General features: G+C 36.1%; 1 protein-coding gene across 2 annotated transcripts in view; it reads right to left on the reverse strand.

Moving 5' to 3' along the window:
• The window catches only part of MAP3K7 (mitogen-activated protein kinase kinase kinase 7), a 69,150-nt gene that overhangs the window by 23,835 nt on the left and 20,510 nt on the right, over positions 1-24,805 (reverse strand). Inside the window, exons 6-12 of one of the 2 annotated variants that reach the window (XM_014866698.3) lie at positions 21,056-21,180; positions 18,358-18,486; positions 16,443-16,573; positions 14,770-14,851; positions 12,093-12,223; positions 11,317-11,446; positions 8,521-8,613 (exon numbers count right to left, since the gene is read on the reverse strand). In XM_014866698.3, the coding sequence (XP_014722184.1) occupies positions 8,521-8,613; positions 11,317-11,446; positions 12,093-12,223; positions 14,770-14,851; positions 16,443-16,573; positions 18,358-18,486; positions 21,056-21,180 (821 nt within the window). The remainder of the gene's footprint in view (positions 1-8,520; positions 8,614-11,316; positions 11,447-12,092; positions 12,224-14,769; positions 14,852-16,442; positions 16,574-18,357; positions 18,487-21,055; positions 21,181-24,805) is intronic. The other variant, XM_014866699.3, reaches the window with a different exon arrangement.

Below are 24,805 nucleotides of genomic sequence, written 5' to 3' on the forward strand. Positions count from 1 at the left end.
AATTTTAGGCACATTTCATTCAACACAATCATTCTAAAATTAGCTTAGATGAGACAGGCTTGTAAAAGTGTCTGGAATTCTCTTTTCAGATTAGCAACATTTGTGAATCTGGGGAACCACCCAGCACATATGTCTAAAAATCATTACATCATCATTGCAATAACAACAAAAACAAACTCATATCTAGGTGGGGGTAGGAGGAAAGGGAAGTAAAAACTTTTAAGGAAGTAGAGTAAGGAAGAGCTGAAAGTTAATAAATGCCAAAAAATGAGAAATCTTCAAGCTACAGCATGAGTCAAAGCAAGCAATATTAGGCAATGCATTTTAATTAGCACAACCATGGCAGAAACCATCTGGCACATCGTTCACACAAAGCAAAAAAGGACTGCAATCAACAAATACTTGTTGCTCCAACATTAAGTTTTAAGTCACAATTTAGAAATATGAATGTAAAAAAATCAAACTCCTATTATTGCAAATGAAAATTATTGGATGTGTTCTCAGTAAACTTTGATTGATTCTGACTTTTTTTGCAACTAAATACTATTGAGAAACTCGCTTATTTTACATTTTTTTCATGGTTCTTTGATACGTGCACATCTATGTTACACATGGTAGTATAAATAAAAAAAAGTAGAAACAAGGGGCAATATGATGTCAACAGATGCCTAATCAAGGAATCTAAAACCTGCAAATGATGTCCTGAGTATTCTTATGCATCGAATTTTGGAACTTTTATGACTCATGATAGAGAACAAATATTTTTTAGAATAACTTTTTACTAAGTAAGATCAACAAAAGAAATACACTACGTCTCTAGCCCATCCTACCCATCACACCCCTCAAAAAAGAAAGGGTGATTAGAATAGCAGTTATAGATCAATTCAGTTACTTTTACAATAATGTCACAAAAACAAACTCTCTCTTCAAAAAGCTGGTCCTTCAAGTACAACTCATTTCCTGAGCTGGTATGTGAACACAGAGTCCCTCCAGAGACTGCTGGCTTAGGTCCCAGTCACTTCTATGGTTTTTCTTATTGGTTTAAGTAAGCTCATAGTTTTCCTTACCTTAACTACGTTTATTTTCTATTTTCCAAACTTCCTGAAGACTCTCTTCACGTAAAAATCAACACTACATTTTCCTGTAGTCATCTCTTAACCAAAATGTTGGAAATTTTGAGATTCATAAGTTTTGAATATTAAAAATTATGGGATACTGCTCTCTTTATGTGTAAAATACACAAGATTTAAAAAATTTGTACAGCACTATACACTGCAGTACTATATTATTATTTCATGGTAAAGTGAATGTGTAATTTAAAAATATACATTCTTGTTTAGGCTGCCATAAATTTCATATTTCTTCACTAATTTCAACAAATTCTGCATTATTCCTCAGAAAGGCCCTTCGGGGTATTTTTTTTCTCCTCCCAAAGGAAAGTAATTACTATTGATGAGTTTTGCTTTCTAATAAACCAGCTTTATTAGGTTAGAGTTCAATTTTTTTTTTATGGATTTTTTTTTTAAAGATTTTATTTTTTTCCTTTTTCTTCCCAAAGCCCCCTAGTACATAGTTGTATATTCTTCGTTGTGGGTCCTTCTAGTTGTGGCATGTGGGACGCTGCCTCAGCGTGGTTTGATGAGCAGTGCCATGTCCGCACCCAGGTTTCAAACCGACGAATCACTGGGTGGCCTGCAGCGGAGCGTGCAAACTTAACCACGGGGCCGGCCCCAATTTTTTCTTTTTTTTTAAAGATTGGCACCTGAGCTAACAACTGTTGCCAATCTTCTTTTTTTTCCCCCTGCTTTTTTCTCCCCAAATCTCCCCAGTACATAGTTGCATATTCTAGTTGTGGGTCCTTCTAGTTGTGGCATGCGGGACGCCACGTCAAGATGGCCTAATGAGTGGTGACATGTCTGTGCCCAGGGTCCAAAATATTCACTGACAGGACAGACAAACTTCCCTATTTGGCCACAATACAGATTTTATTGAAGGTGAGGTGGCTACACATGGCAGAAGCAGGTACAGTATATCTCAGTATAGCTCTCCTTGGGCCTCAGCATCCCTAATCAAAGGTTTACAATGCTAATGACCCTATCTGTGCAAGGCAGGAACTTGCCAGATCTAGCAAAGCTCAATTCTTTCTATCTCGTCTATTCCTATTGGCACTGCACTATTCAGGGAGGGAAAATTGCAGTAATAATCTACATACTTACAGTTAAAGGAATGTTTATAAACATTAGTATGTACTGGTTCCTGAACCAAATATAGTATTAGAATGGTTATATTCTTTTCCTGATAAAGCAAAATACTGCCCAGGTGTCTCTGAACAGATCTCAGCCCCAGTGTCCAGCATTCTATAAAGCCCTACAGAATGCCCCTTCCACCCCTCATCTGTTCGCCAATTAACTAAGATAGGTGAAACTTCTGAAGGAGAACACCACCACATAAGTATTAGAAACCTGCCATTTACCTTTCCGTTAAATATGTTTGGGCCTTTCTATATTCTACTTAACTACTTATATTCTTTAAACAAGCAATACACAATTAAAGCTAAATGTCCCTGACCAGAATTAAAAGTGAATATTCCTTAAATTTTTCTCAGTTAAGAGATCAAAATGCAGCTGAAATCATAAAGACACCTCAAGTTTCTTTTCAGCTTTAAGAATGATATTACAAACAATAAATATCAATTAAATTCAGGCTCTTCAGAGACCTGGGCAAAAATATTTTATATATTTCAGTAAGACTGACTCAAAAACATTTGCATATTCAATCTTTTTTTATCATATCCTTAAAAACAGTTCGCAAGACAAAATTCTCTTTGATTAAAGCATTCTATCACTCTAAAATGTTATGCCATATTATTTTAGCCTTGGAAATAACAAAAGGTATACTAAAGCACCGCTGTTCGAGGTTCTCAAACAGAAGCACATGAAGGCAGTGCTTATCTATAGCACAGATGAAAGAATTTTCAAGCGCTTAAAATGAAATCAAGCCTTATAATGCAGTCTTAAATAAGAAAAAAATTCAGAACTACTGACTACGCTGTTATAATATTAATAAAAACTGTTTAAATATAAATTTCTACAAAACTTGCCAATTTAGTTAATTTTTTAAAAGACATTTTAATATACTATAGTTACAACAGTCATACACTATCAGTATTTGGAAAATTTACTTTTGCAAATCACATATTGGAAATTTATTTCATTTTGTAACAGCAATCAATCTTGTATAAACTATGTACAGGAATTTTATATTAGAGAGGAAGTCCAGAAGCCTAATGTTACAATTAAATCTTTTACAGGTGGTATGCATATATGTATTTAACAGTACTCTTTTCTGGTGGATTTCAAAATGCATTATAATCACAGTTGATTTCCTTAAGTGCTATACCTATGCACACAAGGACTCCAGGGCAGGACTGCTCATCTTCCTTGATTACTGATGCTGGAGCCAAGAACAAAATCTGCTCTCTTAACTACTCGGTCTCTTACTCTATGCTTTAAACTGGAAAAAGTTGTTGCTCCTGTTTTGTAACTTTTTGTCATTTTACTTGTTCATCTTTGACATCTGGATTTTTAAAAGAAACGTAGAATTTAGGTATTCTTTTAATATCCGATCAAATGCTATTATGAGAATGTGTTAATATAGTTTCACAATTCATAAGCCCTATTTCATTTGAGTACTTAAGTTGAAGAAGGGGGGAAAATAGATCCTTGGAAGCTTGGAAAGTAACAAAAACAAAATGTGGGAAAGTCAAGAAAATTCAAGTAAAATAACCAAATAAAGGGGGCTGGCCCTGTGGCCGAGTGGTTAAGTTCGCGCGCTCCGCTGCAGGCGGCCCAGTGTTTCGTTGGTTCGAATCCTGGGCGCGGACATGGCACTGCTCATCAGACCACGCTGAGGCAGCGTCCCACATACCACAACTAGAAGAACCCACAACGAAGAATATACAACTATGTACTGGGGGGGGCTTTGGGGAGAAAAAGGAAATAATAAAATCTTTAACAAAAAAAAAAAAAAAAAAAAACCAAATAAAAATCCATATTCTTGGGGCCAGCCTGGTGGCTCAGTGGTTAAGCGCCCATGTTCCGCTTTGTTGGCCCAGGGTTTTCCGGTTTGGATCCCAGGTGTGGACGTGGCACCGCTTGGCAAGCCATGCTGTGGCAGGTGTCCCACATATAAAGTAGAGGAAGATGGGCATGGATGTTAGCTCAGGGCCAGTCTTCCTCAGCAAAAGGAGGAGGATTGGCAGCACATGTTAGCTCAGGGCTAATTTTCCTCAAAATAAAAAAAAACCAAAAAACCCCCATATATTCTCATTAAAGTCTTGGAGGGAAAAAAAATCAGAAAAATTTACAGCAATCCAATAATCTGCCACCCATTTTCTTTTCTTTAAATAAAAGTAATACGAATTAAAATGTACTGGCAGAAAAGAATAAAGGACTATGCTTTTAAAACTTTAACTTTTAATGGAAAACATTTAAGAAAGCCTATTTCCTTTTCTCAAAGTCCATTCCAATTTATCAGTTTATCATCTTCAATAAACAAACGGATTAGAAAACTGCAGGTCAAATGGCTTAAACCCTGGGCAAGAAACTTCTACATTTACATTTACTCTGCTTAGGTAGCACACTGTTACTTGGCAGGACCTTCTCCACAAATGAAGAGTTAGAAAAAAAATAATACTGTATTGGTAACTTACTTTTAACTATGTGTCTTGCTTGGTAATAAGAAGCCAGCCTGCTCTACAGGCACTCTTTGTGAGCGGTGGGAAGCAGAAGGGAGGGTTATCCATACTGGAGTTTGCTAATACTTCTTCAGAGCCAGGGCAATGTAAAAGAAGTATAAAAAATTATGTAGTTTGATCCATAGGAAGTCCTAAGGTATTAAAGGCCCATTTTTGTATGACCCGAGAGACTACTAAATTGATGAAGATTGTTGTTAGCCACAGTCTGCTTGCTCTTTCTCATAGGAACGATGGCATAGTATAAAACAGTGTTGAAGAGCAAGCAAAAAACAAAAATTGAATTCGTTTACCTATGACTAGGTTAGGCATTTTAGTCATTATAAAGATGTATCAAAAAAATTCTCTAGAGTAATAGGGTGATTTAAAAAACTTTAAAACTTGGTTTTTAAAAAATGCAAGAAGCAAGAAAGTTCAGAAAAGATAAATTTGTACATTGCCAATAAATAAACATAAAAATTTTTGTAATGCTTAAAGGAATGCTATTAAGAGAGGCAGCTCATTCCAAGAAGTACATTAGACTCAGTATACTGCCCTTGGCCAAAGGAAAGTATTACTTAAATTACTTATCCATAAAAGACAAAAAATATAGCTATGTTTTAAAAAATGCTAACTGGGATCCAATGCCAATTAATACCAGTTTGGATACATCAAGAAGTATCTGGTAACTCCACAGAACTTGTGGGAAATCAACTTTGAGGAAAAAAATTTTAAAAAGTATTAAGAAATTTGGAGAATTAAACCTCATTCTCCTTTATAATTAAAATGGCCACGTAAGACATTTGAGATATTCCCAAAGTGTGGGTTATACTGAATTTTAAAATACAATCTAAGAACAAATTAATGTTTGGTTTTTATGTCCAATTGTCTCAAGTCTAGTGCTTGCATTCTTTTATTAAAGAAAGTAAAACTGATTAGGTTAATGTTTAAATATCTAGAAAAAACGCAATAAGAATATTTAATAAAATATATTACTGAATACTATTTCCATTTGAACAGCATTGTTGCTCTGGCAATTAAGAGCAGAATTAAGGTTTCCTGACTCCATAAGGAACCAATGTCAGAAAAGAGGGTCTCCTGGCTGAAGAGCTCTCTTTAACACAAACCGTAAGGAGGAGCAAGGCAGAATTACTCTATGTTCTCTGACTCAAACAAAAGAGGAGAAAACAGATGTGATTTGCAGTCAGAAGATCCAGGTTGGATCCTGGCTTTGACTCTGGGAAAACCACTCAACATCAACAGATCTAAATTCTTTATCTGTAAAATGGCTATAATTTTATCTAATAACCTAGTTATGAGACTGTTATGAAGGTCAATTAAGATGATGAACTTTAAAGTACTTTATAAGCCACACAGAGCATCTAACCAGCGTTTCTCAGCCTCGGCATTGTTGACATTTTAGGCTGGATAATTCTTGGTTGTGGGAGGCTCTCCAGTACATTGGAGGATGCTTACCAGCATCCCTGGCTCTGCCCACTATATGCCAGTAGCACTTGCCAGTTGTGAGAAGCAAAAACATTTCCAGATGTTGCCAAATGTCCCCTGGGGGGCAAATTTACCCTGGTTGAGAACCACTGAGACTACTATTCTTTCTCCTCTGCTCTCCCCCTTATTATCTTGTATAGTATTGTCTATACTGCCCACTCTGTGTGTGTGTTTGTTCTTAATGCTTACCCGTAAGACCTGGATTAAGATTATACTATTTGCCTAAATTTTTCTGATTCCCTCAAACATGTAAGATAATCACAGCTTAGCAGTATGTATGTTTAAATGTTGCCACTTCTTTATTCAAAATATTCCCTCAAACATAGTATCTTTCAGCGTACACGTAAAATGATCTCAAGTACTTTGTTGATTTTGGAAGCAGCCTATGACTCAATAAATAAAATTACTAAGTGAGAAATGGATTAACTCTACTCTCTGAACAGCAATAGTGACGATGTTGTAAAATAAGCCATTTTGATAACCAGAATAAAAATTATCCTCATATAAAATGGTTTTATACAGACAAGATGGCCCTTAATTTAGAATTTGTATTTTATACATATTTATAATTTATACAGATTTTATATGTATCTTAGTTCCTAGTCACTGGAGCTCAATAATGGCTTGTTCACCTATTTAATAGGCATACATTTATTAAACACTATGTGTGAGGCATTGAGCCAGATACTGCTGATACAATCAATAATAAATAACAAAAATGGTCTCTATCCTCACAGTTTTCAGTTTACTAGAGGAGAAAAGAACCACTATTCCAGCTATTTCACTTCTGGGTATTCATCCAAAGACCATGAACACCCACTAATTTCAAAAGATCTATGCACCCCTATGTTTACTGCAGCATTATTCACAATAGTTAAGACTTGGAAACAACCTAAGTGCCCATCAAGGAAGGAATGGATAAAGATGATGTGGTAATATAGACACAATGGAATACTACTCAGCCATAAAAAAAAAATATGATGAAACCTTGCCATTTGCAACAACACAGACGGACCTTGAGGGCACTATGCTAAGTGAAGTAAGTCAGATGAAGAAAGACAAATACCATATGATTTCACTCATATGTAGAAGGTAAAAACAACAACAACAAACAAACATACAGACACAGAGAATAGACTGGTGATTACCAGAGGGGAAGGGGGAGGGTGAAAGGGGTAAAAGGGCACATGTGTATGGTGAAGGATGGCAGACTTTGGGTGGTGAACATGACGTGGTCTACACAGAAATCGAAATACAATGATGTACAACTGAAATTTATATAATGCTATAAAACAATGTTACCTCAAAAAAAAAAAAAGAATCACTAGATACTCAACTATAACACAATTATTATCCTAAAAGCACAAACACAGGCAAAGTACAGGGTGATGGAGAATTCACCCAAATCACACCCATGAATGTGTGTGGGAAAAATTATGTGTTTTCTTACCAAATTTTGGGGAAAGAGGTGGAGGAAAACCTAAAGCAGAGGGATAAATAAATGATAATTTTGATAACAAATAATAACCAATACTGAAGGTTACATATGCCGTTTAAGTTTCTATCAAAAATGGTGATTTAGATTTGTCTATAAAATGATCACCATAAGAAATAAAAGCAATTTACCAATTTCAGACCCATGTGTGAGTTAAATATAAAAATATGTAACCCGCAAGAAGATTCTCCTGATAATATACAAGAATCAGAACTGATCATGATTCTTTGGCAAGATACCATGCAAAACAGCAAATTTCATTTAGTTTTACTTTATTTCTGTTTTCCAGGTTAAGGCAAAATGCTATTTAGCAACTCTTTTTCTCAACTTCATATTTCACTTGCTACCAAGGGAAAGAGGCTGGGATAGAAATCTAGAGTGAGCCTAGAAAGTAGTAACCAAGGAAGGAAAGGAGCCAACGACAACAAGTACTTTTCAATAGTTGTTTCCTCATGCTACTGGATACAAAAAAGGTCTTGGTTCAGTTCATCTGCTCACTTAAAAGATGAGAGGAAGTTGGTAGAATTCTGGGCTGGCATTCTCCCTTTTGTGAAAAGGTATACTTTGCCTTCCATTTTATTCTCACTTTTAGAGATCTTAGGTATTCTGTCAAGCTCGCTTCAATGTAGATAAAAATACACAGTTTTCAATCTATCTTCTTAATTACTGAGTGCAAGGTATCTATTTTCACATCCTATAAAAATTGGAGCAAGAAGCATTTTATAAGTACCAGGGATCATTATTCCAGTTCCACAGCTATTAGACCAACTCAGGTGGTCTAAGATACCTGATAAGATGATCTCAGGGACATATGCTGCCATCTCCAGAATGTTGCCAAATGAAGCAGTTTTACGGTGGCCCCGTTTAGGCTTGGAATAGGCTGTAAAAACACATATATACAGTATACATGCAAACAACCACAAACAGTAACACAGAAAACGATTAACTACAAAAATAATAATTTTCAAATAGTTTTGTTAATAACACTTCATGCAGAATGGCATGCAGAACTATATAACTTCATGCATGCTTAGAAAAGGCATGATTAAGGAGCAAATAACTACCAATACAAGATGTTTCATATACTGGCTTTAATTAGCAGAAAGAAAAAAAAAATAGGACACAGACAAACAAAGCTGCAGGGTACTGAGGAAGCTAAATTTCAAACATGTTCACAGAAACAATCTACCTAACTGAAACCACTGATATGCGATGGGGGGCTGGGATGAACGTGGGAAGGAAGAGAGGAGTTAAAAAGAAAGAAGCTATCAATTTGTTTTAATGTCACAAACACAGGAGTACATGTTCAATTAGGCATTTCTTGAAGTGTGCTATAAAATAAAATTCAATGATTAAATGATAATTACTGAACCAACTATGAAAAGCGTACGTTTTTATGACTATAAATATTTACACATACTTCTAGTAAACTGAATATTTATTGTAGTTTCCAAAGTTTAGGGTACAATCTTGGTAAACACGAATAGTGTCGAAACGCTGGAGAATATGAACCTTTCAAAGTAAGACAATTCTCTTAAAAATCTGAATTGTATAAAATTCAATGGACGTTCAATAGCATCTGTTCTATAGTTAGGGTAATTTAAATGTGTGTGGTTACCTTTAACCTAGTGAAATATCACTTCTGTAAAGAATAATTATAAAGCAGTAACTGACTAGCAAAGATATGAAACTATCAAGTTTTATAATTACCAGCAAAGATATAAAATTATTATAACACTACTTCCTGTTTTAGGGTAGCAAACACTATTTGGCAGGCCTAACTTGACTGATATTCCTCAAGTGAAGGTTCCCCAAAGTGTGAGAGTATCTCTGTGTGTGCACTGTTCATCTGACACTACACTGAGACACTCTCACTCAACAGAAACACTTGTGACTCATAGACACCAGGAGGGCTTGTGAGTGGCTGGTGACCTCCATTCAACTAGATCATTTCTGAAGCTCCATCTCTGTGGCAGAGACTGCTAGTCTCCTGCAAATCTCTATTTTTTTCTTTCTCAGCAACAGAACCCTTACTTTACTCAGGACAGCAACGTTCTCAGATAAAAGATCGTAGATCCTTCTTCCCTTTGTAGCCATCTGATCCTATTACTATGGCCAATGACTTCTATGTGGAAACTGTTAGCAGGGACTTCTGGGAAAGTTTCTTGAAGGAGCTTGGGTATGTGCCCTTTTGGCCTTGCTCTAATTCTTCCTTCTTGCTGTCTGGATTGTGGATGTGATGACTGGAGCTGTAATAGCCATTTTGCAGCACAAAGTAACCTTGAAGATGGAAGCCACACAAAAGGGATTGTGGCAAAGAGACAGAAGGAGCCCAGTTGCCTAATGATCATGGAGTCTATCTCCAGATTTGTGCACGTGTGCAAAATAAAGCTTAAGTGTTAAAGACACTGTTATTCTGGATGTTCTGTTATATCTAACCAATTCTAACGCTAACTAATAAAGTCAGTGATCAAGATTAGTTGAAAACAAGTATACTATGATGGTCCCCTGGACAACTTCTTTCTGAAAAAAGCTCCACACAAAATGAGAATATTCTATTTAGAAAAAAACTAAATGAATGTCTAAAAAGACCTAAAAAAACCCCACAACAAACCTGGTTAGCTAAGTTAAAAAATATATATGCTAACACCCATGGAAATACACATGTATACACATACATAGTTAAAAGACCAGAGGTAAATACACAAAAATGTTAAGTGTTTATCTGAGTGGGACAATTATGGAAGACTGGTTTTTTGTTTATCTCTGAGTGGGACAATTATGGAAGACTGGGCTTTTTTTGTTCGTTTACATTTCCACATTTTCCACAACAGAAAAGTATTTACTTTTATAATTGGCTCCCCTCCACTCCTGGGGGAATATGAAAGAAAATAAATTAAACCAGCATTACTAAAATGAAACCTGATTAGAAAAGAAGGTAAGAAGTTCATTCAGATAACAAAACATATAATTGTTTTTGTGCTGACCAGTCGTTCCATAATTAATCATTTTAAGAACTGAAAAAATGGAATTTAAATGCTACCTTTTTCAAGATCAAATAAAATTATAATGATCTTTTATTTTACAATTAAGAGAATTGATCACAACCAACTTAGCTACTTTTTGCCACTGGAAGGAGTAGGAGCAGACAGTAAGGCCAAATCATATTTGGATCTGGAGTACATTTTTTTCGCTAAATTCAAAACAAAATACTCACTATTACTTGAGTTCAGCACAAGATTCTAGTATAAGCACTCAAAATCCTCCAAAACATTCTGGTTTTGGCAAAATTCCAACCTCTCACTTAGATTTTCAGCTCATGTTTGAGTTGAAAGAATTACATTCAATAAAATCTATAATTAGGAAGGTACATTTTATGATCCAAATAATTTTACAAGTCATACCTTCCTTATACGGAATTTGAAATAAATGTATAAATTATTGCTAGAAGCTTAGAAAGTATATTGTAAGCCTACTTTCTGCTTTAAAAAAATTTTAGACACAAAAAACCTTGACATTTCCCCTATTGAAACAACTGTAACTACCATTTTCACTCCTCTTCAGACTTTTATTTCCTTTTTACCTGCGGTCGCAGCAATCCTGGCTTCTATTTCAGACATGTCAGCACTCATCCTCTTGCCCTCGGAGGTTGGGGGCAAACTCTCTACGCTGCTCCCACGGGACGCTCCCAAGCTTAAACGTCCAGATTCACTCTGTTAAAATTACAGGTCAATTTGAATTACTGAAGCTCTTTAGATTTAAAAATCCTGGGCAGTCTAGAAGGAGGAAGATATCAACTGGGATTCTTACGGATTCTGTTCCAGTCTGAAAGAAAAGGGAAGTTTTCAGGGAGAGGGAGCTACAAGGGTAAGGGAGAGCAAGCTGCAAATGCTGGCCTTTAGGAATGGTTGGTCACTGGAGTTGGGAGTTAAATGCCCCAATTATTAGTTAACCTAAATGCCTCAGATGAGATGAATAAAATCACTCCTTAAAATATTTTTAAACTAACAACAGCAAAAATATAATAAATATGAACAAGATGACACGACAGATTTAGGACAACTCCTTTAACAGGGTAGTACGGCCAAGAAATACCCATTTTATATTTTTAACCATCAACCATTAAAGTTAGAGATCATCTTTTGCACAGCTGGCAAAGGCAGCAATCATCAGAAAGGAAAACAACCTGGTAATAAATGGTAAGAGAATCTCATTATATGTTTCTACTCTTAAGCTCATCTGTCTGCTTCAGGAATAAGATTCAGGATTTGTATAATGGAAGACAGCAAATAACTTCTGCTTAGTACAATCTTATAACTAAGGTTACCACATGATTTTACTTTTAATAGTAAAACAAACCTGTTGCTTTGCCTGATTTTTCAACAATTTTGATTCTAAGCGTTTAATAGTATCATTTGTGGCAGGAACTTGCTCCATATTAGTGTCACTTTTATTACTGGTATTTGTAGAAGCGATGTCCATGAATGAGCCTAGGAAAGCAGAAACAATTATGAATATAGCTGTGAATAATACAAATGCTTCATTCAATAATATGTAACTTAAATTCTTTTCCAAACTAGCAAGATATGAATAAAAATAAAATAAGACTTTACAAGCTAATGAAGATACCCAACAAACCCATTTTAAATGAAATTTAAGGATAGCACACAAAGAGAACAAAAATGCCTAAAAAGTCTTCTAACAGTCAAGGATGACTTTAAGGTTCTTAGCCTGAGCTAGTAGAATGAAGTGGCTTATATGAATCAGATGGGGAAGACCATGGGAGGAGTGAGAATGAAGGGAGTCATCAGGAGCTCAGTTTGAAAATGGTTAAGTTTGAGTTCCTACTAGGTATCAAGCAAGTACTTGGATATACGAGTATGAAATTCAGGTGTGGGATGGAGCAAAACATCAGCAAATAGATGGTATATAAAGCCATGATACTGGATGAGATTACCAGGGGAATGAGTATAGACAGATAAGTGAAGAGGCCAAATGACTGAGCCCTGGGCACTCTGACATTTATAGCTTGGGAAGATGAGGAATAACCAGAACAGGAAACCATCAGAACAAGTAGCCAGAGATGTAAGACGAAACCCAGGCTAGTATGGTATACTGGAGACCAAAGTGCTGTAAAGAAGAGAGTAATGAACTGTGTCAAATGCTACTGAGAGTCAAAATAGATGAGAACTGAAAATCATTCATTTAGCGCTAGTAATATGGACATAACCAGTGACCTCGACGAGAGCAATTCTAGAGTAGTGGTATAATAAAAGCCTCAATAAAGAGGGCACAAGAGAGAATGGGAAGAGAGAAGCTAGAAAATGCAAATACAGACTATATATGCTCTGCAAATGATCCCAGAAGAACAGGACACAGAAGGAAGAACTGATAAGAGCAGATGGGATACAATGCACAAGCAGACAGGCTTGCCTTCGGCTAGGAGCATGGAGAATTCAGTCACAGCAACAGAAGACAAGGTAGAGAAGATGGGCACAGGTACAGGCAGGCGGGTAGATGTAGTGGGGGAACTTGTAGGAGCTATCTTCTGATTACTCCAATTTTCTCAGAAAAATAGTAAACAAGGTTAGAGGAGGTGTTTGAAGTTTGAGGAGAGAAGCTAAAGTATAAAATTAAGTCATCTAGGAGAGGGGAGACGGATTAAAATACAGTACAATTGTCCAGCAGCTCTAAAGAGGCACTGGAGGATAGTAACCATGTGTCATCTCCAGTCACATTCAGCTGCACTGGTACAGGCAAGGAGTAAGCTGAGTGTCAGATTTAATTAGGCTTACAGTTTAGCCAAACAACCCTGAGACAAGGGCTAGAAGGCTGAGGATTATTCCTAAAGGATTTATAATAGCTGCCTGGAATTAAGTGGAGTGAGGGAGGAAGGATGGATCTAAGAGGACTGAGGGTCAGTGAAAAGGTGGAAGAATCAAAGGACTAAGGGTCACAGTACGGAAACGGGAGGAGGGTTTGAAGGTAGTGGTAGAAGTAAATAATGTCATTTTAGAGTAGTTCATTTTAGGATTCAGAGCCCCTCAAAAGATTTTCAGTAAAATTGGAATTTGGGAATAACTAGCGGAAGACTAAACCAGCTTAAAATAAATATAATTATTTCTGAGGTGGAGAAAATAGACCAGTCCAAATATTTGTTAGTAAAAATAAAATACTAAGGGGCTGGCCCCATGGCCGAGTGGTTAAGTTCGTGCGCTCCGCTGCAGGCAGCCCAGTTTTTTGTTGGTTCGAATCCTGGGCGCGGACATGGCACTGCTCATCAAACCACGCTGAGGCAGCGTCCCACATGCCACAACTAGGAGGACCCATAACGAAGAATATAAGACTATGTACCAGGGGGCTTTGGGGAGAAAAAGGAAAAAAATAAAATCTTTAAAAAAAAAAAATTAAGTCTGGGATAAATACATGGACAAATATATGTGAACATATACACATAAACCTTTTAGTTGTAATTAAATTAATAATGAAATGTTTAAAATGCCATATATGTTGAGAAGTACAGTTTCTCTAAGTTAGAGTATTAGACTATCTTTTTTGATGACCACAAACTACAAATACCACTACAACTTCATATTTAGAAAACTGAACTAAAACTCAGCTTCTTAAATAAGAGTCTCTGTAGACTCTTCTACAAAGACCAAAAAGTAGGGTATTCATGATGAAGAAATTATGTTGTTATATATATTTACAATACTTTCTAATATTATTTGATCTGACAGTGTCTGTGTAAAAACTTTTTAAAATAAAGAATGATGCTCACAGCAATATAATATTCAATCTTTTTATATATAACCATGCAAGAATTCCAGGACTTGGAAGCGGGTCTTCAGTAACTCTTTAATCTGGGCACCTTCATGAAGATTGATACACCTGGAAACTCAAATTGCAGTCAATCATATGTAATGAAGAAATTACAATGCAAATGGGGACATCACTCACTGGTTCTTGATTATAATTTCATGGGGAGAGAGACACAAAAAAATTAGGTTATTACTCTTCCAATCTATCCATTTACCTGTACTGGTGGCAGAGTTGCTCTGTCCTTCATCTGAATATTGACAAGGATATTGTAACGGCTCATCTGCTCCTGGAAAGTACTATATATAAAAAGGTAAATCACAATTTAAAATTTCTTTAATACAAATTTAACTCCTGTAAAAATTAACTTGAAGAGTACGTCTGAATTACTTCCTTGTTGTAGAATTTCAATGTAGCAAAGATCGTGCTTTATTTTCCCTAAGGCATAGAATGAATCTGTAAATACCTAAGTTTTATATTTTACAAAGATAACAATAATGTGCTACTCTTCTGAATTTCAACCATGATCAACGCCATGTATCTACCTAAGTATCCATTTTACACAGAGCCTAGATAGTCTTGAAGAAAATAGCAAATATTTCTCTAGAGAAACACAGGAAATACAATAGTATCATTTCTCATAATTATATGAAACATATTTATGTTCTCATAGCAGCAATGTAAACTTCCAAGTTGATGAAATGATTCTTAGTCTGACAACTGAGACTGGTATGCCATAGAATAATTATTAGACTAATATTTTAAATATCAAGGATAGATTATGGATGTCCCTCTTTGAACTGAAGATGTAATATTGGAAACACGGGATAGATAAAAATTAGAATTTAGGGAAAAAAAAGAAAAGTTTTTTTCTCAAATTAGACAAAGCACATATAAGCACAATTACAATTTGAACAATTTATATATGCCAGTGTTTAAAGCTATCTGACTACAGAGACTAAGTTGCTTTCTTATGAACATATCTTTAGGGCCCAGGATTCTATATATAGCTGGTATCCGAATATGATGGTAAGAAGTTGAAGCAGGTTTGCCTAAGTTATTTTCAATAGAATGAACAAACTAAATCTTCACCCATTTAGGAAATCACTTAGTCTATATTTGAGGAGAATGAAAGATTCTTTCACTGAGCAAACTGTTCTGAAATTCAGGAACTTTCATGAACTTTTTAAAGTCAAGGTACTATTTGATAGATTTTGTTAGTGCACCAAAAACTAGAGGCCTAAAATTATTCAAATAATTCTAAAGAAGTGTTTGATTTACAGACTAGGAAATTTTGATAATCATTTAAAAGGGTTCTTCTAAATTCAAAAATTCTATAAATCCTAGAAGGAAGTTTAACTTTTTAATGGCAAATGAAAAGCTGAAAATACGTAATGAAAAACCAAAAGGTCAAAATCACTTAAATAAATGTCTGAGAATGCAATCTCTCTATTGCCCTGCATAAAAGACTGCTTGCCTGATGAAGATGTGTGCTAAAGAAAATTTAAAATTTACTTTAGCAAGCATTAGAGTCATAAAATACCTAAGCCCCGGAAAGGCTTTAGAGAGTATCTAACTCAGCATCTCTTTCATTACAGATGAAGCAACATGCCCAGAAACACATTTGTCCACTAAGTTAAGCAGGAGGAAAAAGCAAGTCTGGAAACGGAGTCTAGCCATCTTTCCATTATAAAGAACTAGATATTCGTTTCTCAAAATAATGTCTCCTCATTTGATTATAGGAGCAATGAATGTTCATTCTAACTTGGAAAATACAGAATAGTATAAAGCAGAAAATAGCAATAACGTCCCTTTACTTTAAAACCCCTTTAAAACTCAGTATATATCAAATTCCCCTAAACCCAAAGCCCCTCAAAAGAAGGATTATACCCGCATCAAGTGAGTCATTATTTTCACAATTTCCTCCATTGAAGGACGCTGAGAAGGATCTTTAGACCAACAACGAGTCATCAGGCTCTCAATGGGCTTAGGTAAATTTTTGATCAGTGGCGGTCGAGTACCTACAATTGAAAATTGGGGGGGGGGGGGGGAAGAATGTATTTACCCAAAGAATGGTATAAGTTTTGTATATGTATTTCCAAAGCAGTATTTATTTTATAGATCTTGTAATTTAAGATTTTTTTTTGGAGTAATAAAAGTACTCTTTCTGTCCTTTAGGCTAATAAAGGTATAGTTACTTTTTGAAGAGTTAAATTAAAATTTCTATATGTGTTAGGGTAACAGTAAGACTGAGAATTAATATTATTTCATTCGTTATAAACAGTCTTTCAACAAATAATAATGGATTAATGTGTTTTATTAAGAAAAATAAAATCCTGGCTTGAGGTAATCTTACCTGAGATATTTATTTTTAGATTTATTGCAAAAACTTCAAATGTGTTTGAAAAATCATCTTCCACATCTAAAAGTCATCAACTCTGGTGTTATACTCACTGGCCTCCCAAGTGACTCTCTTGTGGAAGGCAAACCTTTTGGCTGCTGTGAATCAGTCATCTCATAAGCTGAAAACTGCCAACTTCTGTGCAGTAACCAAGACTGTAATATTATTACTAAGGTCTCTAATTTAAAGAAGTCCTCAAATATAATGAAATCTTTGTAATTTCATCAATTAACAAGTTAGTTCTTTTATTCCTTACTTCATTGACATTCAGCTATTTACTGACAACTGACAGAAAGAAAAAGAAAACAGACTGTCTTGGTCGATGTTCAAGCATTCTCCACAATGACATTAAAGTCACTAAAATGAAAGGTAGTACAGGAAACTGGTAAACGCGCTCACAATTACTCAGATGAAGGTACTGTTGGACAAGTCTATGAATGACTTAAATAGGCAGATATGTGTTCGTACTGCTTGTGGGATAGTAGATTAAAACGTCATTAATCAGAATGATTATACTCAAGTGACAGAAATTAAATAACAGAGGGTGATGTTAAAAGTTAAGCAATTTCCCTTCATGGAGTTTATTTTCCAAAGCAAATGGGAAGTAACTTGATTAATAAGTAAGATGTATCCTAACATCATGGGTGGTTAGAAACATCATAAATAGAGGTATAAAAGGGAACAGGTGGGATGCAAGGCCAGTGAGTCCATAAGGCAACACAACTTAAAAATAAGAGCACCGGAATACAAAGATCTGGATTTGAATCCCAGCAATACCACTTACTAATCTTGTGACCTTGGGCAAATTATTTAACCTCTCTAGGTCTCAGTTTCTGTAAAGCTGTAAAATGCGGCAATAATTGTACTCAGCTCATTAGGATGAATGAGAAGACACAAGGAAAGAGGATGTGAAGCACTTTGTGTTCTGCCTTTATGAAAAGCTTAAGAAACAACTCAACATCATTCTTTGCTTTCTCTCCTCGGTGAAACCCTTGCTTCCTTAGGAGAAAAAGGCTTCAGCTCCCAAATTATCTTAACCATGTGACACATTTTATCCATTTACTTCATTTTTAAATTTTATTTTCTCCACAGAGTCCAGTCCGATGCTTCCCTATCCCCTGGAGAGAGCCAACTTAGGTAGTGGGCTCTGGCCATCCAGGCATGGCCTTTCTCTAATTAGCACAGTGTGCAGACCTCTAGCTTTGTGCAAAGGCCAGGACCGTGCCCTGCCCTGCCCTGCCTGATTTTGGGGTTGGCGGAGGGTTGGAGACTGATGGTAGGAAAGTATTCTGGTAACAAAGAATTGTACATTTTAATATTAGGGATAAATGGTCTTCTTTGGAGGAGAAACAATTTTCTGAATAGGAAATATACAAAACATTTAAAAAATTTCTTTTCACGAACCATTATGAACAGCCCACATGATACGGAAAGCTGGGCCACCAATCTCATCAAAGGGTTTCCGACGCGTTATCACTTCCCAAAGGATAATACCCCAGCTGAAGACGTCACATTTTTCACTGTAATTGCTACCTAGAAAAAAGGGTAGGATACTTTCAAGACTTTTTTCCACATCACTTACAGAAATAACTGCTTTCGTAAATTTTAAGAATTAGCATTGTGTACAAAAACAAGAGCATGCCACATGTAGAGTTGAGAAATTACTCTGTCTGAAGTACCTTAAGTCTTTGTAACAAACACACCTTTTTCATGAATTAAGTATTAATAATGCACTAAAAAATCCACTTTAGAAAGCTGGTCACTTTCTACCTTTGCATCAACAAGCACAGGGCTTATCTTTTATTTATTTAGACTGTACTTTCTGAGGGGCAGAGTAGGAAGCATTTGTACATTCCTTTCTTTAATTTCTTAATTTTAAATTTTCTGCCCCCATTCTCTTAATGGATAGTATTACTCTACTATCAAAGCAGAAGAAATTTCTAATTTAGTGCTGGGATTTTCTTTTCAATATCTGGTGAGATGAAATTCTTAATGTGAAAACTTAAAAATAAGTTGTAAGCAGTGAAAATTATGGATAACAAATTTACGGTGAGCAGATTATGTAGCAAAATTTACAGGTTTACTAAATTGGCAGGTGAATCAGCACAATAAACAGCCATAAAACAAAAAAAATTAAACAAAAAACCCCCCAAACAACCCAATATAAGAATGAACAATGGCAGCGATAGCCACGTGCGCATCTAGTATGCGTACTGCGCCTGCTCTGAGTTGGGCACTGTAAGCATTACAATGAGGTTCCAATCTAATCTGCACCACAGGCGCTGACACCCTTCAGATATAAAGGAATCTACATAGGCTAATCGTCTGAGCTGAGCTTGGTTGCTCTCAACAATTAACAGGAACTTTTATTTCTGGGTTCTTTCGTATAAACAAATCTTTTGGCTCTCCATATTGTGTTATTTTAACTCGCAGAAAGGTTTAAATAAATAATTATAAAACAATGCCAATTATATGTATTTTGTATATGAATTTGAAAACAGGAGGCATCATTAATTTTGTGTAATTTTTTTTTAAAGATTGGCCCTGAGCTAACATCTATTGCCAATCTTTTTTTTTCTTCTTCTCCCCAAAGCCCCTCAGTACATAGCTGTATTGTCTAGTTGTAGGTCCTTCTAGTTCTGCTATGTGGGATGCTGCCTCAGCACGGCTTGATGAGCGATGCTAGGTCCGTGCCCAGGATCTGAACTGGCAAAACCCTGGACTGCCAAAGCAGAGCATATGAACTTAACCACTTGTCCACGGGTTGGCCCCTAATTTTGTATGATTTAACACCTGCTTGTCTACTAACTTTTTAATAGAATTTTATGGCAAAATAGCTCCACTCAAGTGACCAGCTGCATAGCAAATTTCTCTTTTGGGTGGCTACAAAGAAACAAGAAACTTTAAATTCATCAAAATTAAAAGAAATAAGCCATAATCAGAACCTGATTATTGAATGTATCTGAATTTTATGGGTATTCACACTTCCTAACATACAAATCATACATCTTCAGTTCAACTTTTCTCATTTAAAAGACAGTTTGAAATTTTTATACAGAAACCTAGCACGAAATTTATGAATCACTCTTTTAGAACTTGAGTGAGATATGGAGATATAAAAGAAAGTTAACATAAGCTTATCCTTTACTTGTTGTTTTTAGTATCATGTAACTGTCCAATTACTTGTGTTCTTTCTAAGGCATGCTCACTTAAACTTGAGACTGTGAAGTTTTAATTGCTAGGAAACCAATACAAAAGCACAACTGACTCGTTATTCCTGGTATTTCTGCTCTGTAAAGTTGCTAGTAACACTGAATTAGTGAACACTGAGTCATCTGCTCCTAGGGAAATACAAGGTTTTTCCTGCAAGCCTCTTCACAACATTTTGTCAACTGATCAATACATAACCTTGCTTTACATGTGTTTCGGCTTCAAATACCTTATTTAATATATATTGCTGATTCACTAACATCAAACTCATGGCCAAGAGACTATAAGCCACGCCTGCATGAAAATTGGTTAGCACATATATTTTCTCTGTAAAACACATCACAGTAGACTTAGAAACACTAGAAAACACTTCAATATTACTCTTGGAGGCCATTTTAAACAGTGAAATCACCAACAAAAGGCACAAAAAAGTGAAAAAATGTGGTACTAAATAGATCACAAAAACAACAGTATAAGATCTGAAACAAGAAGGCAGAGTGTTGCCTTGTTTGACCTCAGCTGGGAATGCGTGTGTTTTGTGACTCAAAATTTTTTCCTGCTCTGTGCAGGCCTGAGAATAACCATGAAAGCACCGAGTACTGATCTTAGGGTTACAAACAGGAGATTTTACAATTACAGAATCTGAGAATGAGGATGAAGTGTACACATGATTGAACTTGCATAGAAGGTGCTAGACAACTTAAATCTTGCTATTCGATTTAAGATCTAAGGCTACATTTATTTAATACCTCCTTAGACTTTTGTATCTAGCTTATAATTATGTACTATGCAGAAATAAAACCACGGAAACAGGGAAAAGCTATAAATACATATTGGATTTACATGAGTAATAAGGCAGATTACCAATCACATTATGCTTTTGTCATTTTACCTTCAAAAACTTCAGGTGCCATCCAAGCAGCACTCCCCTTGTTATTGGTCATGTGTGTCTGAATGTCACAGGCTGTACCAAAATCACAGATTTTTAAAACTGTCCCCCCTGCAACCAGCAGCAAGCTGTTAAAAAAAAAAAAACCAAAACAGAAAACCTAAGGTTTTAAGACCAATATATGATTCTATAATAAAAGAAGAGCCTTTTGTGAAAATAGAAAGGGTTAAGCAAAATGTCACCATTCCACTTCCGTGAAATGTTACCTGGTCAGCATGATAGCTCAATACTTGAGAGGAGTATCAGTAAAAATTAACTGGCCATAACCCAGTTTTCTTAGAGGGACTGTTAGACCCACTTTTTGATGTCTCCATCTCCATCTCCATCTTTCCTGACTACACTTCTCTCGGGGCCAAAACAAAACATGGGGTTTAAAAAACTTCTAGTAGGTCAACAATATGGTGTCCTGAAACAGGACCGGATGGATATCTATACCTTCATAAATCACTTGCCCCTTATAGTTAATCTATCTATCCCAGTGTTTCTCAAGCTTCAGGCAGAAACCTAGTTATAAAATCTGTATTATAAAAATCTAGATCATAGAGCTGGAAACCTAAAAAATCAATCACAAAATCAATTCAGACTATGACACCATTTTAAGAAACAAAACAATAGAAAATATCAAAGTACATCACAACTAGTAAGATTAAATACTGTTTCACGAAAGTTGTTTTACTTCTATACACAGTGATGTGTATACACAGGATAGATTGTAAAGTATTTCTTACTGTGGATCCGGGTCCAAAAGTCTGCAAACCTGCTCTGTTCTTATTAAACTTATGGTAAAGAGTAATGAGAGTCTTTAGTTTAGCCTAATGCAGCAAGACTGGTTAGCTGTTCACTGATCTCATTTCCTCTCCCTCCTGGACACACAACAAGATTACATTTCCCAGTCTTCTGAGCAGTTAGATGTGGCTATATGACCATTTTAACCAATGGAATGTGGGTGAAAGCAATGTACTTCACCTCCAAACCTGGCCCATAAAAATCTCCCAAATATATACTCCTTTTCCTTTCCCCATATGCCACTGAATGCAGAGGATTATGAACTACAAGACACAAGGAGCCTGGGACTCTGAACCACTATGTGAAAAACTGCCCACTAATCAGGAACATTCATTTTGGACTTCATATGAGTGAAAAGAAAAAACCTGTACTTTGTTAAGCCATGAGATTTCAGGGCTTATCTATTACAACAGTGTCACTCTAACCAATATAAGAAAATGATATTGAAGTGGATGAAGCTATAACAAAAACCAAATATATTGGGCATTGGCTTAGTAGTAGGCAGCAAGAAAACTGCAACCGGAGGCTGGAAAGATAGAGATCTATGCAAAGATGTGGCAAGATGTGGCAAAACGTGGTAAAATTTGTCTCCTGTGATAATTTGTGGCTTTAAAAGACTGGAAAAGCTGACTGCTTCCAGACTCCAAAGAGCAGGAACTAAGAATGACAAAGGCCCATGAGGACTCAGCACTGCAGCAAAGAACAAATTAAGAGAAAATACTTCTCACCTGAACTTGATGTCCTCAAGGTGTCTCCATTCAGTTGAGAAAAGACATCGAGGCCAGGAATTAAGTAAACCAGGTTTAAGATTTTGTCTAAGAATGAATTCTGGTAGTAGTCACAGGCACATGGAACTAACTGGAACATGGGAGATCAAAAGCCTACTTTTAAGGAAATTATATTGCCAAAGAAACCACAAGTCTGGGATAAAAAAGCCTCTGACAGTTTGAGTTTTACAACAACTCTCAGGACCCCGGATCTGCATAAGCAGGGAGTAGGCCACAAAGTTGTACAGCTTCTGAAGAGAGTATAAGCCTCTGGAGATGGACAGGGCGGAGCCTACAAAAGGGTGAGGTGAGGAGTCATGAGCAATGGATAAGGGAGTAGTTCTTCAAGGGCAGAATCAGAGTCTGATCAAGAAACCTTCCCCAATTCCACAGCAGAGGGACTAGACAAAGGAGGACTTCATCCCTACAGACCAGTAACTGCTGTATGCCTCCATTCTTCCCTTTTCCCAATGGAGACTTCCACTCACTGTCCTGTCTCTCTTCGGCCATTGCGTGTGCATGTGTGTTGGAAGCGGGAGGGAGAAGACACAGATAACTTGTGTTTTTGTTTCATTTGTTTCCAGACTGTGAGGAACCACATCCAGACCAGCTGGAGAGGACTACAAATCGTCCTAAGATCCTGGACCGTGAGCTGGATGGTGAATCAAAGAGCCTTTGGGACGTTTAATGGGCAAAGGGCATGAGTGGTTCTACCTGTGCTAATAGTAAAGATCTTGGGGGACCAAAAGGCAGACAGGGCTGAGACTGGCCAACTGCTTATCAAACCCATCCCTTCTTCTTCTGGAGCATACAGGACATTTCCCAACCTCCCTTGAAGGCAGGTGTGGCTAAGATTTAGTTGTGGCTACTGGTATGTGGGTAGAAGGGACATGGGTCACTTCTAGGTCTGGCTCAAAAAACCTCTCATAGAGGATCTCCATTCTCTTTCTTTATCTGCTAGCTGAATGCAGAGGTCCCCAAAGTCCTGGAAGATGGCAGGAGTACAAGATGGAGGGCGCCTAACTAAGGTCCTTGAATGACCATATGCAAGGTCGTCTGCCAAAAAGGAATATCTGTTTTGGATTTCACATGAGTGAGAAATAAATTCTATTGTGACAAGCCTCATACCGGCTACAGCAGGTAGTGTTAAAACAACTAATTTACTCAGCTATTAAGATTCCTTTAAGAAACTAATACTCATAATCTAAAGTTTTCATATCCCAATGTAACTTGTTACTCCTATAAAAACTAAATCTGTAAAGTATTTTGAAAGTGTAAAAAGAACTATGAAAGTAACTTTTTTATTATTACTATTTTTTATTAGCTTACTATTATTAAAATTTTTATTTTTTATTTTTATTAGCTTACTATTATTAAAAAGAAGCTAATTATATTTAAAAATATAAATCATTCTCTATATCATGACCTAAAAGGCTGATAAGCAATATATATCTTATAGCTCATTAATTCTCATCGCCTTTTTCATATCTGCTACTTAAAAGTTTAATCATTTTTAAATGCTTTTCTTAGTTCTTTTTGGTCATTTTTGATAGTTTTCATTTTTTTTGCACATTTTAATTCCTTCTTTTAGCTTTTTAAATAATTTAAGCATATATACTTTATACTATATCTGATAATTCCAAATATTTGGAGTCTTAATATTTGAGGGCTTATTTCTGCTTTGTTTATTTCTGCTGATTTTCGCTCATGGGAACTTGCATCTTTATAGGTGTGGTAATTTTTATTGTGGCTTCACATTTGATTGATCTTAATCTGCAACAATCTAAAGGCTTGGATTGAAAGTACATGACTTTAAAATGGAGTTTCACTCACTCTTAGATGTCCTGAGACACTATCAATCCCAAAGCACTTACAACCTGTCTTGTTGGGGTTTTCTTGATTGTGTAAGTAGGGAAAATGCAAACTCAAAGTAGCAGGGGGGGAGACTCTCAGTTAAGAGAGAGAAGTTTGCCTTGTCAGAACACTTTGTTTTCTAGCCCGCTTTTCTTTAAGTTGTTCCCTCCAAGGACATTGAATTTATGCAGAGGTCTCAGTTCTGCTACCTCACCTGGTACAGAACAAAGAACCTGTCTCCAGTTACACGGGGGCCAGTAAAACCTGGCGCTCACATTTTGATACT

This window comes from Equus asinus, chromosome 24 (assembly GCF_041296235.1).
Source record: "Equus asinus isolate D_3611 breed Donkey chromosome 24, EquAss-T2T_v2, whole genome shotgun sequence".
Classification (NCBI taxonomy): Eukaryota; Metazoa; Chordata; class Mammalia; order Perissodactyla; family Equidae; genus Equus; species Equus asinus.